Here is a 14,499-nt window from a genome sequence, read left to right on the forward strand (position 1 = left end):
TAGTCGTCTCCTTTGGAACGAGAATTGTCCGCCGATTGGGTCCGGATCCGCATGTGCAAGACGTGATGCTCACGATGCCGTGGGGTGATCATGGCTCGAAACGGGAAGGGCTTCACATGTCACGGCGCGGGCGGGTTTGGGGGGCACGCGCGCTAGAGGCTTGCGTGGATGGGCGAGTTGCTTGTGACTCCGAGGGTAGAGAGTTAGTGTGGGTCTAGTTGGGTGAGTCAATTTGGATTCGTCGATGGATATAAGATGAGTGGTTGCTGCTCTTGCTACGCTTTTTGCTTATAACAGACATTCCATCAGCTGGGAGGAGATATCCAACATCCGGTTACTACACATCGTGCCATCGTATCGACGACATCAAACAACAAGCCCTGCTCTTATTACCACCGAACGATCACCACGTTTCATCCTCGAGCATACCACATCAGACCAACAATACAGCACACATACACTATCACAATGCCGCCAGTCAGCCAATTCCCACCAGCGCGCGTCTTCCTCAAGAACGCAACCTCATCATCTCCATCATCCATCAACATCTCGACATCACGACGAGCCAGCCTGACATCACCACTAAGCCCCAGATACGCAACTTCATCAGCCTCAAATGCGTCGCAGTCCATGGCACAGATGTTGTCGCAAAGACCAGGGGCTAGAGAGATGGATGGCGGTGCGAGACGAGTGACGAACTGAAGCATCGAGCTACTATTCAATTTCAGCGAATAACGCTCGACCCACATACGACTCCAAGGACGTCACAGTCAACAGCAGGTCGCTTGCTTTTGTCTAGCAGACGGACCTTGATGCGACATGAACGCCGAGACGCGAAGACCTGTGCCACCATATCGCGCCGTCAGGAGTGACGACGCAGAGCGCAGAGAACCGCTTGGGTGTATCGCAAGACCAAAATTATCATGTAAGAACTTGCACCAAGCGCGGGACGCATGTGCTCACTCACGAAATGATCGTGGGATGTTTGGTACAGGGCACTGCAAACGTTGTCAACGGCGTTTGGGTGTGGTTGCATTATATTTAGATTCACGATACCAAAGAATTCTCTTCAAATACAAAAGTTTACTTGCTGTATCATACCTTCTCCGCATTGAGTCACCATGTCCCCTTACGCAGATAACACAATACAGTACGCATTCAAAGTCACGGTGTCAACTACCACAATTGGAAGCTCCTCTGATCAAGCCAATGCCAATCAGCTCGCTGACGTAGCACAAAGCTTGGTGTGTCTCAGCATCAATACGGTACTTTTGTAATGATTCAGATCTATAACGACTGTGTGTATTCATGAAACTACATATGTCATCACCATCCCTTTGAACTCGTGCCTTGTCGTCGCAGTAGAAGACGCACGGCCCAAGCCCTCAGCCAGAGATCTTCTTACCAAATGAGCTCCGCGCCACCAAACCCCTGAACCTCTTGCCAAACACATACGCCGGAATGGTAAGCGCACAGATTCCCAAGTTGATGACCGTGATGCCGTCGAACACCGCGCGTGGTCCGATGTTGGCCATGATGCCGTTCGCGTACGTTGTTGCGATGAAGGTGAACACCGCCTTTGTGAAGTTGATGGTGACGAAGGCCTGGTTTGCATCTTTGGGGTGGCAGTCAATGACGTAGGTCAGACTGGCTGTGGACGCGAACGGCACGGAGAGCGAGTGAATGGACATGAATACCAAGGGCCAAACGATGGGGTAGCCAGCAGAAGTGCTCATACCAAAGCCGAGGAAACCGATGGTGGCGAAGATGACGGCAGGTACCATCAGAGTCAGGCGGAATTCAGGCTCGAAGACACCCTTGTTGCGGCGGGCCATGAACTTCGCAAGAGCATCGGCTGTCCAGCCGGACAGAGGCGAGCCGATAAGTGCGACAACGAGGAGAGGTAGGTTGGTAAGACCGACTTGTGCTGGGTTCAGCGAGTACGGTGGCGCGGAGAAGATGTTGACGGAGAGGACGGAGATGGTGAGCAGCCACGTCTAGAAAGAAAAGGGATAGTCAGCGCATGTCTCGCAGAAAGCTGATGAACTACTCACAAAGTACGACCCATACACGATAGTGCTGAAGAGCACTGCGGGGAATGCGATGAGTGGCACAGGCTTCCAAGCGTTCTTCCAAAATGACTCCTGTGACAAGCGGCCACGGAAGAGCGCTAGCTGGCTGTGGTATGACTCTCTCTCTTCTTCGAGCTCGAAAACGGAGGAAACGGACTTGTGCTTCTCATTAACGGCAAGCTTGTCCGTAGTAGGACGGGCGCCATAGTAGGTGGTCTCGACGACGAAAAAGTACATGCCGAAGAGGATCGGGATGAAGATCAGTGCAGAGATACCGAACGTTGCCTCGAAAGAAACGTTCTGAATGATAGCACCAGCGATTGTCTGACTAAGATTGGGTCAGTCCGCGGGTGCGTTAGAAGGGGTGGAGAGAAACTTACCCAAGAAGCACACCGGAGGCTAGCATGCAGCCCCAGACCGCAATCCTGGTACCTCTTTGGTGGACAAAGTACATGTCGGATACTGTGGAGGTGACAAGTGTCTCGAGGGGTGCTGATGCAATACCCTGCACGACTCGCATGACAGCGAGAGAGACGAAAGACTGCTTTATGTCAACGAAGAACCTGCTAGCTCATCTTTCGATACATACCCTGGTGAAGAATCCCCACACGTTCGTTGCAAGAAGGATGACGGTAGAAATGATGAAGAAGGGTCGCTTGCCCCAGATGTTCGCTCCAGCAGCTGTGAAGAACGTGGTGAAACCAATCCAGAAGGCGAGAAAGCCAATGATCAGACTCGATACCATGTCGATGCTAACGTTGTACTTCATGGCGATGAGTGGGAGAGCGGGTGTCACCATGGGTCCGAGACTGGCAGAGACTCAGCTTGTGGAAACAATGGAGTGTCTTCGATGCTTACGCTGTTGTTACACCGGAACTGAAAGCGAGCAGAATCATGATGCATTCCTTCCTCTTTGGTGACCTGCCACGCGTGAGACAATGTATCGTGACAGGAATTTCATAATCTCTCACCAGTTGAGCGGGTCGTTGGGACTATCCGAAGGCTGTGGCTGCAAGATAACATCCCCATCGCGCTTGACGTCGCTAAAGTCAACCTTTGAGTCTACTGAACAGGGATTAGTGACACCGTGTTACTGTTCCGACGGATGTATCCTACGGGCAGGTTCAGAGTCGTTGATGGTAGATGTTCCCGGAGGAGCTGCCATATGGCGGTCTTCTAGAATACCGAAACCCATCTTGGTGGTACCTAGGTCTGCGAACGCGAAAGTGAAAGAATGGTATCGAGAATGGAAGGAATGTAGCTGACTGCCGGCAGTCTTTTCGAACGCGCTGCGTTGAGAAAGAGTAATTAAAATGTATAATGAATGAAGCAGCAGCAGTAGGACAGCGAGGCCAGCTCTGAACGATGAGTGCCTTGGGCCAACCTCTCTTATGACCGCATTGCGATAGGGCTCGAGGCATCAAGGGTAGCCTGATACTAACGAAACTACGCTGAAGCGTTTGAGACAAAGCGATATACCAACCATGCTCGTCGATCGACGCCTTGCATGGGCTCGACTGCCGAAGCCAGATGAGGGCTAGCCGAACGCGACGTCCAACGCGACGTGTTTCAGTATGTCGGAACTTCCCATAGATATATAGGCCCAACTGAAAGCAAAATCCGCGGTCATAGAAAACCCCAGTGTCCGAATACATGCGGAAATCATGCCTGATTGGCAGCATATCTATCGATGCAGCCGTTGATAGTTAGTTGTGGACGCGTCTCAGCCATTACCAGTTGCTCTGGACATTGACATCTGCCAAGACACCATCACAAGCATATCCACGCGGTGATGTGATGACATGGTGGGCCACCGTGCTGTCTTGTTGGGGCCGTTTTATGTTATCGGGAGGTGGAGGTAGACAGGTAGATCCGATGGCGCGTGGGGTGCCTGACCCTGGAACAGATGATACAATCGTTGGCATGTTGCGCGTTGGGTGTGAATGCACAAATCTTCTGTAAGCATTGCGACGACTCTCAGTAATCCAGGCTGCCCTCTGTGACTGTCATCAGCATAGCACACGCGTTCATGCGCGAATGTTGAGCGCTCTTCACGTTTCGCTTCAACTGCCGAAGACAAGACGCGTGATGATCGCGTGTCCAATGCGCGACATGGTATGCATGAAGGTCGCGTCGATCATGCAGGACAGGAAGCTTAACAGATGTGCGATGAGCGTTGTACGATGTCGATGTTGATGGAAGGCCGACTGCGACAAAGTCGGCAACCCGTGGAGCTGATCGCCCTTAACCATTTACGGTATGGTGCCCGACGTCATCGCCATCGTGGGGCAGCGACATGTACCCCGCGACGGGTTATGGCGTAGATGCTATTGGAAGAGACTACTATTTCCTCCACTACAATTGCCATTTAGCCGCAGTACAGCCGTTGTTGGGACTACATATCTCGAGGAGAGTGAGCTGTTCGAGATTTTCCAGGAATTCCTGTGCCATCGACTTGCGGAATATCCATCCAGATGTCTATCGGCGTAGCTATCATCGGAAGCGGCATCTTCGCCAAAGAAGAACACTTGCCCGCCATTCAAGATACCCCGTCATTGAGCCTGAAAGCAGTTTACTCGCGATCACTCAAGTCGGCAAAAGCTCTATCCGAGAAGCTGTCTGACGTCGAACTTTACAGCGACGACCAGGATGGCAAGAAGTTCGAAGACCTACTGAAGAGGGATGATGTTAAGGGCGTAGTCATCGCGTACGTATACTGCTTGACAAAGTGCGGAGCATGATTTGCTAACATATCGCAACTCAGACTACCGATCCTCCCCCAGCCTGACTACATCAAGAAAGCGCTCGCAGCTGGCAAACATGTCTTTGCGGAGAAGCCCATCGCGAAGGATCTAGCGACCGCGCGCGAACTGCTCTCATGGACACAAGACTCCTCCAACACCTCTGCAGTCTACACCGTAGCTGAGAACTTCCGCTTCATCGACTCCTACGTCTGGGGTTCTGAGCAGGTCGCTTCCCTGGGCCGCATCCTTACCTTCCGCGTACGTGTTGCTGCCATGGTATCGGCAGGCAGCAAGTACTACGAGACGGAATGGCGTAAGAAGCCGGATCACCAGGGCGGCTTCGTGCTTGACGGCGGCGTGCACTTCGTAGCGGCGACGCGTCTTCTGCTACAAGGTGGCGGCCGAAAGATCAAGAAGGTCAGTGCATTCACCGCGCAGCTTCAGGAGCACCTTCCGCCTGTCGACACACTCAACGCCACTATGCAGCTGGACAACGATGCTTCTGGTACTCTGTCCATTTGCTTTGGTACCACCGACACTGGCTCTGAGTACCTGGTTGCCTGCGAGAAGGGCTCAGTTCATGTCGCTCGCGGCAAGGTCACCATCACCAAGGATGGCAAAGACCCAGAGACAAAGGAGTTCCCCGATGAGGGCAACGGTGTGAACCAGGAGATCAAGGCTTGGGCGAAGAGTCTGGAGCAAGGAAAGAGGAACGAGATGCAAAGTCCCGAGGAGGCGTTGAAGGATCTAGAGATCTTGGAGAGTTGTTTGAAGAGTGGAGAGCAGGGCGGTAAGCCAATTGAAGTTAAGCAGTAGATTATGTCGCGCTAGGCATGTGCACATTCCGCAAAGAGAAATCTAAAAGTAAAGCTTCTCTGCGTTTATCTTTATTTAGTCTTTCACAAATTGCCGTCTCTACAAAGCTAGTTCTTCTTAGCTATCTTACACCTCTCTTTCTTTTGCGCGATGCAAATACATGTAAAGAATGCTAGATGCCTTGCATGCAATTAAAATATGTACGCACAGTAAAAGGTTAAACACAGTGAGAGCAATGTTGCAAAAAAGGGCAAAAAAGCATCTTCTATCCGAAGATAGAAGACGACGTCTAACCATTGCTGATTTTTCGTTTCTGGACATTGTTGTCTGTTGTATCCTTCAAGGGTCCACATGTTCCTAAAGGCAGACTGGGGAATCGAACAAGGTGCCTTGAGTGAGTTGGGTCTGGACCGATTAACCATTCGGAAGCCGTTAATATTGTGGTTGCGGGCTCCTGTCTTTGGTCGTTCCTCTCGAACTTCAGCCAAGGCGGCTTGTTGATGGAAGATTGGGGATTTAAGTGCTATATATTGGGGGAGATGGTGTGGAGTGTGGGGTGGGACCTGAGGTGGAGTGAAGGTGGGTTTGAAGGCGAGCGCGTGGGTGCCTGGTGAGAGCGCTGCGTGCGCGGGCGTGCGCGTTTGCATTTTGGGTGTTTGTTGTGCGATGGCGGAGGGTCGGGGCGCCGGTGGGAAGCGAGAGTGATGGTGGTGAGAGTGATGACGAGCTTGGGGCAGACGCTCGCACTGCTCGATGGCCGTTTTCCAGAGCGAAGGTCTATCACTACTGCGGAGTCTCGAGCAAAGGGCGGAGGCTACTTCGTGTATCCCGAAAGTAATGGCAATGCGTAGCTACTGCGGAGGTACTAAGCGTTAGCTATGAGGCCTTTGACGAGTATGAAATCACTTGTGGCGCGACTCCGACCTGTGATGACCTTCTACACTCGAGCCACAACTTGAAGCCGATGAGTTCGCATAATGAAGCAGCAGGACTAGATGACCAAGCGCACATGTATGATGATAATGAGGATCAAGGTAAGAAATGGAACGATGAGTGAGACCAGTGTTCGTTGAAGTGATGATAACAATGATCAAGATCACCAGTTGCGCAATGTGAAAGAAGAGTACTACGAATTCACCAAAAAAGAGAAATGAAATATATCTTACATGACGCATTCCAGGTCTCAAGTCTACGGCATGCATGGCTAAAAGGTCATCCTCTCATTTGGTGGTTTGTCCCCGCTCTTGCATTTCCTGCATCTTCCGCTGTGTCTCCAACTCAAACGCTTGCTTTTTCAATACATCAATCTTATCGTCAATTACAGCGATCTGCGCCTCGACCCGGAGAAGCTTTTCTTGCATCATGTTCTCGTAGTCGTCGTCGGTCAAGACTTGCATAGGACTCCACTTGCTCTTTGCTATCTTTTGCATAAAGTTCTCCTTGGGCTTGGCTTCACCTCTCGCTCGTTCCTGGATTTCGCTGGAGTTTTTGGCGTCGAGGTAATTGTACCCATGTTGTCCTGCCCAGCCGAACAGAGTGAACATGATGGTACCTGGAATGACATTTCGAGGGCCGCGAAAGAGGAGGCCGAGGTTGAATCCAGTCAGTCCACCAGCAAGGGCTGACGCGCGAACCTTGTCAGACGTGGTTGGGTTGAGGTCGGTGCGAGGATAGACGGGTGCCCCACGAGTGAGGTTCCACCAGTTGAGTAAGCCAGCGTGGTTGAGGACTGACGTGCGGATGCCCCAGAACGTGCTGCCAATGGCGAACCATTGCGCTCCTGACACAATGGAGAAGAGAACCGGAGTTTGCGTGCGGATAGTACCGTAGAAGGCACCAATCACAGTACCGGGTACGGCTGAAACAGGTTAGGCAAAATTCATGAGGTGAGAAAAAGCTGACAAGACGACGATTATGCAGGAGTGAAATGGAAGCGCACGACTACAACGAAGCGAGACTACGTAGGGTGGTGAAAAGACCATGTGCGTACCTGAGGCTCCGCCAATATAGAGTGCTTGCCGGGCAACCTCGAGGGGCTGCGTGACCTGGTCTGGGTCATGTTTGGCTTTCATCGCTCTTTCATGGGGGCGATCCAGGGCTGAAGGTCGTGGACCAGATTCGGGTAATGACAATGCAAGGTTCGCCGCCGTTGGAAAAGCAAAGGCGCTGACTAAGCGAGGCCCAACGAACGCACAGCCTGAGCTTAAGATTTCCGTTCGGGAAAGTCTCAAGAACTCACCCCACACACGCTTCAACCACAGACCCCGCAACCACCAAGACCACACCCGAGAGCAAGAGACCGCTCTCCAGACCCGAATCAGACAGCGCGCCGAATCCACTCGCGCACAGTCTGCCAAACCGCAATCATGGGTACGTCGCCGTGGTGCGCACGCAAATTGCAGGCGTCACTCGAGCCGGCTTTTTTGCCCCGCTCTGTACCGCGCCCAAAACAAGAAGCCATGGCTGACGATGTGTTGTAGCGCCCAAGAAGAAGCAACAGACCATGGGCCTGGGAGAATTCCTGAATGACCAATGTACGCCCCGCCTACCTGCCCCCGAGCGCGCAGTCGACTGACATGTAGCAGCGCTAGGATCATGGGCCGACGAAATGGAGGATGCGCCAATGCCTGGTGAGTGACACGCATTCTGCTTAGGGAGTGGCCCGGTGTACTAACGTTTGCAGGAGCCGGTAATACACCCCACCAACTGTCGCAGCGCGAACATGCCCATGACGGAAGACTGACACATTTTTAGGTGCCGGTAGAAGCTCTGGCTATGGCGGCGACAGGCCGACCTTTGGCTCTGGCGGCGGCAGCGGCTTCGGTGCTGACCGCGCTGGCAGCTACGGTGAGGAGAGCACACTTACACGCATTCGCATATACTAACAACTCCCCAGCCGACCGTGGATTCGCAACTCGCGAGGCGCTCCCCATGCCCTCCAAGCCCCCGTACACCGCCCACCTGGGCAACCTCTCCTTCGATGCCACCGAGGGCGACGTGACCGACTTCTTCGCCGACTGCGAGGTGACCAACGTGCGCATCGTCGAGGACAAACTGGACCGAAAGCCCAAGGGTTTCGGCTACGTCGAATTTGGCAGCGTTGATGGACTGAAGAAGGCGCTCGACCTGTCTGGCACATCTTTCCAGGGCAGGAATATCCGTGTCAGCGTCGCTGAACCCCGTACGTCAAATGTCTACAGGATGCACCCAAATAACTACTGACAAGTCACAGCCAAGGACCGCGAAGAAGCCCGCGTCATCACAGACTGGACCCGGAAGGGACCCCTCCCTGATCTACCTGGCCAGCGCAGCAGCTCCGGACGCGGCGGCTTCGGCTCGGGCCGTGACCGCGCTTTCGACGCAGGATCTGACGCCGGCAGCGAGCGTGGTGAGCGTCGCCGCCCACCTCCATTCGAGAGCGACGGAAAGCCCCGCGACTTTGGCAACTGGGAGCGCCGAGGACCTCTTTCTCCATCCGCTGCACCTCCTCCCAGCGAGGGCGGCCGCACCCGGGGTGGCTTCGAAGGAGGTCCCCGCGAGGGCCGCCGACAGTCCCCCGCCTGGGGCGAGGGTCAAGGCACCGAGGGCTCTCGTGGACCCCGCCGTGAGTTCCAGGAGCGACCGCAATTTGAGAGGCAGCCTACTGCGGCAGACAATGACAACCAATGGCGATCCAAGATGCGCCCCGATGCGCCTATCAAGTCGCCTACATCCACACCCGACGCTAGCACTCCATCATCACCGGCACCGCAGGCCGCTGCACCCGCTGGCCGCCCTCGCTTGAACCTGGCCAAGCGAACCGTCTCCGAGGCTCAACCAGCTCAAGACGCGTCCACTCCTTCAGACAAGCCCAACCCATTCGGTGCCGCCCGCCCCATCGACACTGCTGCTCGTGAGAAAGAGATCGAGGAGAAGAGGCAACTTGCATTGCGCCAGAAGAAGGAAGCCGATGACAAGGCGCGCGAGGAGAAGAAGGCCAAGGAAGCCGCGGAGAAGCCAGCGCCCAAGGACTCAGCACAGCCAACGCCGACAAAGAAGGAGGAGAACGATAGCGAGGAGAAGCCCAAGTCTAACTTCGAGATCCTCCAACGGGTGGATGAGGGCAACTCTGCCGGCCAGGATGAGGACGCCGAGGGAGAGATTGTACACGACAAGGACGTCAAGCCGCAAGAAGTCACTCGCGACCCACCGAAGGCTGAACAAGGCTCATGGAGGCGGAAGTCCAGCACAGCTGCGGCCCCTGAAGGCACTACTACCGAGGTTATGGACGACGATGGCTGGAGCACCGTCACCAAGCCCACCAAGAACGTTAAGAACAACCGCCGAGGAGGCGGAGGTGCCCCGGCCCGCGCCATCGCGTCTTAGGTGGACGTATCAATATTGAGACTAGCCCCGATGCTGTATCTGGGATGAACGCAACGCATATCCGACGGCGTGGTGGCGTCCTTTGTGTTTCTGGCTTTGCTGTTTATCACAGCTGTTTTTGTTCGGCGGTTTTCCCATATTGTTGCATCACTGCACAATCATCGTCCTTTCGACAGCCCTGTTCATCCGAGCGCGATTTGCAAGGCGTCCGTGGCTGGACTTGGGACGTTTTACGAGCTTCTTTCTGCATGCCCCTTGACGATGCCGTTCCTTGGCGCTGCTCGTTTCCAAAAAGTATTGGTCGCCCTCCTAGACCTTCCACATCCGGTAAATATAGGATATGCCATATTTTCGATCATCTCCTCTCGCCATCAGTGTCTGTTGTTGTGGCCCAGCCAAGCTCTCTTTGATGGATCTGTGTTAGGGGGTTAGAGGGATGGTATGCACTGGCATGTATTTAGCTGCAACAAGAATTTCGAAAGTATCTACACTCCAATGTTTGACGCACGTTTGCAGTAATGCAGTTCATCACTGTGATGTGTATGTGGAGTTCGTATGAGGGTCTGACAGGGGTGGGTCGTTGTCAAGGGTTCAAGGGTTCAAGCATGCAGACCATGGTTCGCTCTGGGGCTATGAAATCTGTTCTTTGGTCGTCATCTTTCCCTGTCATAACTACAATATTCGGAGTTGGAAAACAAAACATCATCCACACTATGTCTGGCACTATTGTCATCGAGAAGATTCAGGGCCATGATGTCTCGGAAGACATGCTCGCTCAAGCCGCAGAGCTCTTTTCCTCTGACTACGGAATCTGGGGTCCTCTTGCTGAAGAGAAAATGGGCACATTTGGTAAATTCTGCAAGCCGGGTATGTACGTTATTTTCTCTCTCTAATGGATGCAATGCTAATGCCCTTGTAGGACGCCCCGTGAAGATGTCCAAAAACCGTCTTCGTGAGCAGTCCCTTGCTCCGGGAACTGACAGCGTTCTGATACGCGCTACGGTCGACGGCAAACTTGTAGGCCATGCCTTTGCAACTTTCTGGGAGTACGAAGGTCACAAAATTGGGTGGATTACACAGCTATGCATCGGTCGGGATTTCAGGCGCAACGGGCTGGCTATAAAGGTTTGTCTTCACACAACTCATTGACCTTAGCCAGCATTCACTGAACCTTGCAGATCTTATTATATTTGCGCGAAAACAAGCACGACCACAGTTTCGGAATCCTCTCATCCCATCCTGCTACTATTCGTGCTGCTCTGCGAGCCTTCGGACATGGTATCGAAAAGGTGGACTTGAGCGGGATTAAAGAGCTTGTACCCGCCATTATGAAGTCCTCGCCAGTTCCTTACGTCAAGATGGCTAGACCTACGGGCTCCTTGTTTGATCAGGGTGATCAGACAGGTGCTGTTTGCTGTGCTGACACTGCATTCTGGGTTGATCATGCCGAGCCCCTGGCTGCGCTGAATGTCATCAAGGAGGACGGTATAAAGTGGCCGTTTGGAGACTTGCCTGAAGGCTGCGAATTCTTGGCCTTTGTTAGTAGATCTTCTGTTACATGATGCTGCAATTTACAACAACACACGATGCAGAAGACCAGATGGACGTCAAGGTAATGTAGGCTTCTGGATTGTCGATACAGTAGCATACTGCTTCGATTGCGCCCGTTGTAGCAGGCTAGAAGGAAGAAAACCGCTAAAAATGTCTGGTCCTTTCCCTTGCATGTGGTGCAGCGATGCTAACGTCTAGTCGATCGCCGTTGACGTGCCGCGAACAGGGTTCACGACGCAGGATCCCGGTACGTGCGCCACAATACGTCAGATGTGCTCGGCCTGTGTCCAACTTCGATATCTTGCTTTGGCGGCGATCGCCTACGCTATCACTTTCCTTTTCGTGTCTTGCGATGCATATAGTGTTTCATTCCAATTAGTTGAGCTAGGAAATCGACACGTTCATGGGTGTTGCCCCAATTCATCATCATCATACAAGCCAAGCGGAAGCGTACCATAGACACGACGCGCGTTGTTAGGGGTTTGGCACATATCATTTCTGGGCTCAAATAGAGGGGACATCTTCACACAATGGCGTCGAAGCCATCATCACCGGGACCCAATGCGACACCTGCAACGCCAGCCAAGCAGGCACGATCCAGGAAGGCCGCTACTCCAAGCCAGACTGAACAGGGAAGAGCAGGGTCCGCGGGCGGAGTCGTCCTGCCAAAAGAGCCCGCTACAAAGGCTTCAGCATCGTCAGCAAAGAAGGCTGCGGCAACACCAAGCACAGATGACGTTACCGCCCCGGCAGCGAAGACACCGAAAAAGAAACCCAGGAAGCTGAACAAGGAGCCGACATCAACATCTACAGATGCAGCAAAGCCTACGACCACAAGTAAAACATCAGCAGATGTACCGTCGCCCTCCGAGCTCGAAGCGCTCAAGTCTCGTGTCAGAGGCTTGGAAGCCAAGGTAGAAGAGCTCTACAAAGCCGGTGCGATTCCCGACTCACGACCTGGCCGCTCCCCTCGCCGACGAGGAAAAGGGCGAAAAGTCTCGTCTACAGCGCAGGTCCCCACACTTAGTACTACAGCCAATGAAAGCGATCCTCGGGTCCAGGAAATCGCCGACGACGAAGAGGAGGAAGCAGATGAAGAACTCGTGCGTCTCGAGGGCGAATTGGAGGTGGCACGACAGGATCTGGAACACTTCAATCCTCGCAGCAAAGGCGCCACAAGTCGAGGAACAGATCATGTCGAAGAGATCGACAGGGACGCATCCGGAGCAAGAGCAGGTACAGACAGACAAGTCACCCTATCAGGAAGCTACCGCATCCCCATCCCCGCCAACGTCAACCTCGAAGACGTAAAAACGATCAAATCAGGCGTCTCCGCCGCCCAAAACGTAGCGCGATCTTTCCTCGAACAACGACGCGCTGCCGCTGCTGTACGCGCTACCGAGAACAACGCTTCTTCACCACAACAGCAGTCCAGCAGCAGAACCACCAAAGTCCCCGCTTCGAAATCTTCCTCTGCAACAACACCAAAGCCAAAGAGAAGCATGAGCTCGACAATGGAAGTTGCCGTTGATAACAGCGATGGAAAGCAGAGCTGGAGCGAGTGGATTGGCGGATACAGTATGGCGATTACGAGGGCGGTCAGTAAGATTGAACACGAGGCTGCTGTTGAGGCGCAGAGGGGCGGTGGAAGTGCGAGTGCTAGTAGGCCTTCGGCGAGTGGAAGGAGGACGAGTGCGCCTACGTCTAAGAAAGCGGCGGGGAAGAGACCTGCTGCAAAGGCTACTTTGAGCGGGGAGCAAGTTCATGGACTGATGAGTTAGACCCTGGGGTAGATATCTTGTACGAGAGAGAGGTTTGAAGATTAGGTGCGGGTGTTTTGGTAGCATTGGAAAGCATAGGTGCAGTCGGAAGCAGTACCGCAAGCACGAAGAGTTCGTTCGATATGAGCACGGTTACACTGCGATACGGTACCCATTACCCTGATTCTTCATTTCTTTAGCACTCCCTCAGTTCACTTCTGAGCCCCTCCCTCTGCTTCTGCTGCCGCCTGTCCCACGTGCTCGTTCTCATTCTCATTCGGAACGGGTGCAGCGCCCTGATCACCATCGTCCACAGGCTCTCGTTGCGCATCATCGGCGGGAGGAGCTTCTTCTCTCGGTACCTGTATTGGCGGATCCCCAGCAGCGGCGGGGTTAGCTGGGGGAGCATCTGCTGCTGGTGCAGCAGGAGCTTCTTCCGGCACCGGGTCCAAGGGTGCCTCTCTTTGTGTCTCGCCACCTGCGGCAGCAGATCTATGGGAAGTCGAGGAATGACTGCTGTGACTCTTTGTGCTACTCCTTGAGGAAGAGGATGAGCTAGACGAGTGAGACCTGCTCGACTTCACACTCTCTGCCTTCGCTTTCGTGGCAGGCTTGCTTGCTTCGGCTGCGACTGCGACTGTGACTGCCACATGTCGCGGAACCTCAGAACTGCTACTGCTATATCCCGTACTTTTCCTTGATCCATACTCGGTGCCCGCTTCTAGCCCGTGGAGAGCCATTCCAAGCACCCCACCCATTCTCCTTTTGGGCTTCTGACTTTTCCAGCTAGCAGTTGTAATCGGGTTACCCTTCCCGCCTGCGAGCCAGAAGAGCGTAGACGGAACACGCTGATGATCTCGTAGAGCGGAAGGTGAGCCAGCGCCGCCTCTAAGGCTGACCGTCGGAGGGAGTGTAGCTGGTTGTATGACGTGACTCGTGGAGACGGCGGGAGTATCGATAGAAGGGCCTGTGAGGCGAGCGAAGATCGAGGCGAGACCGAACAATGGTAGATAGGAGAAGATCGATCGTGGCTGCGGGTACGTAGCTGCAAAACTTGCTGTGCGCGAGGTTGATATATTATTGGTAACGTCTCCGCCGCCAGACGTGGATCTGCCCGTTCGTGGTGTCTCTTGACTTCCATCGCGTCTCGAGATACCTTTCGGAAGGCGAGATGTACCGTATGCCCTCCTC

The 14,499-nt window shown here is 53.7% G+C and overlaps 7 protein-coding genes across 7 annotated transcripts; 4 read left to right on the top strand and 3 right to left on the bottom strand.

Annotated features, from left to right (window-relative positions):
- Window positions 1-1,385: 1,385 nt before the first annotated feature.
- Window positions 1,386-3,267, bottom strand: J4E78_003087 (uncharacterized protein; the record flags this gene model as incomplete). The annotated part of the gene is made up of 7 exons (XM_049363730.1): window positions 1,386-1,997; window positions 2,055-2,400; window positions 2,453-2,613; window positions 2,662-2,881; window positions 2,931-2,993; window positions 3,044-3,137; window positions 3,189-3,267. The coding sequence occupies 7 exons, from the start codon at window positions 3,265-3,267 to the stop codon at window positions 1,386-1,388; spliced, it is 1,575 nt and encodes a 524-aa protein (XP_049224395.1).
- A 1,279-nt stretch (window positions 3,268-4,546) lies between these two features.
- J4E78_003088 (uncharacterized protein) lies at window positions 4,547-5,632 on the top strand (the record flags this gene model as incomplete). Its single annotated transcript, XM_049363731.1, has 2 exons — window positions 4,547-4,779; window positions 4,837-5,632. The coding sequence occupies 2 exons, from the start codon at window positions 4,547-4,549 to the stop codon at window positions 5,630-5,632; spliced, it is 1,029 nt and encodes a 342-aa protein (XP_049224396.1).
- A 1,220-nt stretch (window positions 5,633-6,852) lies between these two features.
- Window positions 6,853-7,704, bottom strand: J4E78_003089 (uncharacterized protein; the record flags this gene model as incomplete). The annotated part of the gene is made up of 2 exons (XM_049363732.1): window positions 6,853-7,490; window positions 7,623-7,704. 2 exons carry the CDS (start codon window positions 7,702-7,704, stop codon window positions 6,853-6,855), a joined length of 720 nt encoding a protein of 239 aa, XP_049224397.1.
- A 294-nt stretch (window positions 7,705-7,998) lies between these two features.
- Window positions 7,999-9,997, top strand: J4E78_003090 (uncharacterized protein; the record flags this gene model as incomplete). Its single annotated transcript, XM_049363733.1, has 7 exons — window positions 7,999-8,002; window positions 8,113-8,166; window positions 8,218-8,262; window positions 8,316-8,321; window positions 8,387-8,479; window positions 8,529-8,813; window positions 8,865-9,997. 7 exons carry the CDS (start codon window positions 7,999-8,001, stop codon window positions 9,995-9,997), a joined length of 1,620 nt encoding a protein of 539 aa, XP_049224398.1.
- A 713-nt stretch (window positions 9,998-10,710) lies between these two features.
- J4E78_003091 (uncharacterized protein) lies at window positions 10,711-11,618 on the top strand (the record flags this gene model as incomplete). Its single annotated transcript, XM_049363734.1, has 4 exons — window positions 10,711-10,864; window positions 10,917-11,043; window positions 11,214-11,539; window positions 11,590-11,618. 4 exons carry the CDS (start codon window positions 10,711-10,713, stop codon window positions 11,616-11,618), a joined length of 636 nt encoding a protein of 211 aa, XP_049224399.1.
- A 460-nt stretch (window positions 11,619-12,078) lies between these two features.
- J4E78_003092 (uncharacterized protein) lies at window positions 12,079-13,329 on the top strand (the record flags this gene model as incomplete). Its single annotated transcript, XM_049363735.1, has 2 exons — window positions 12,079-12,083; window positions 12,150-13,329. The coding sequence occupies 2 exons, from the start codon at window positions 12,079-12,081 to the stop codon at window positions 13,327-13,329; spliced, it is 1,185 nt and encodes a 394-aa protein (XP_049224400.1).
- A 191-nt stretch (window positions 13,330-13,520) lies between these two features.
- J4E78_003093 (uncharacterized protein) lies at window positions 13,521-13,960 on the bottom strand (the record flags this gene model as incomplete). The annotated part of the gene is made up of 2 exons (XM_049363736.1): window positions 13,521-13,800; window positions 13,953-13,960. The coding sequence occupies 2 exons, from the start codon at window positions 13,958-13,960 to the stop codon at window positions 13,521-13,523; spliced, it is 288 nt and encodes a 95-aa protein (XP_049224401.1).
- Window positions 13,961-14,499: the final 539 nt, after the last annotated feature.

This window comes from Alternaria triticimaculans, assembly GCF_023758025.1.
Source record: "Alternaria triticimaculans strain BMP 0046 chromosome Unknown scaffold_3, whole genome shotgun sequence".
NCBI classification, from domain to species: domain Eukaryota; kingdom Fungi; phylum Ascomycota; class Dothideomycetes; order Pleosporales; family Pleosporaceae; genus Alternaria; species Alternaria triticimaculans.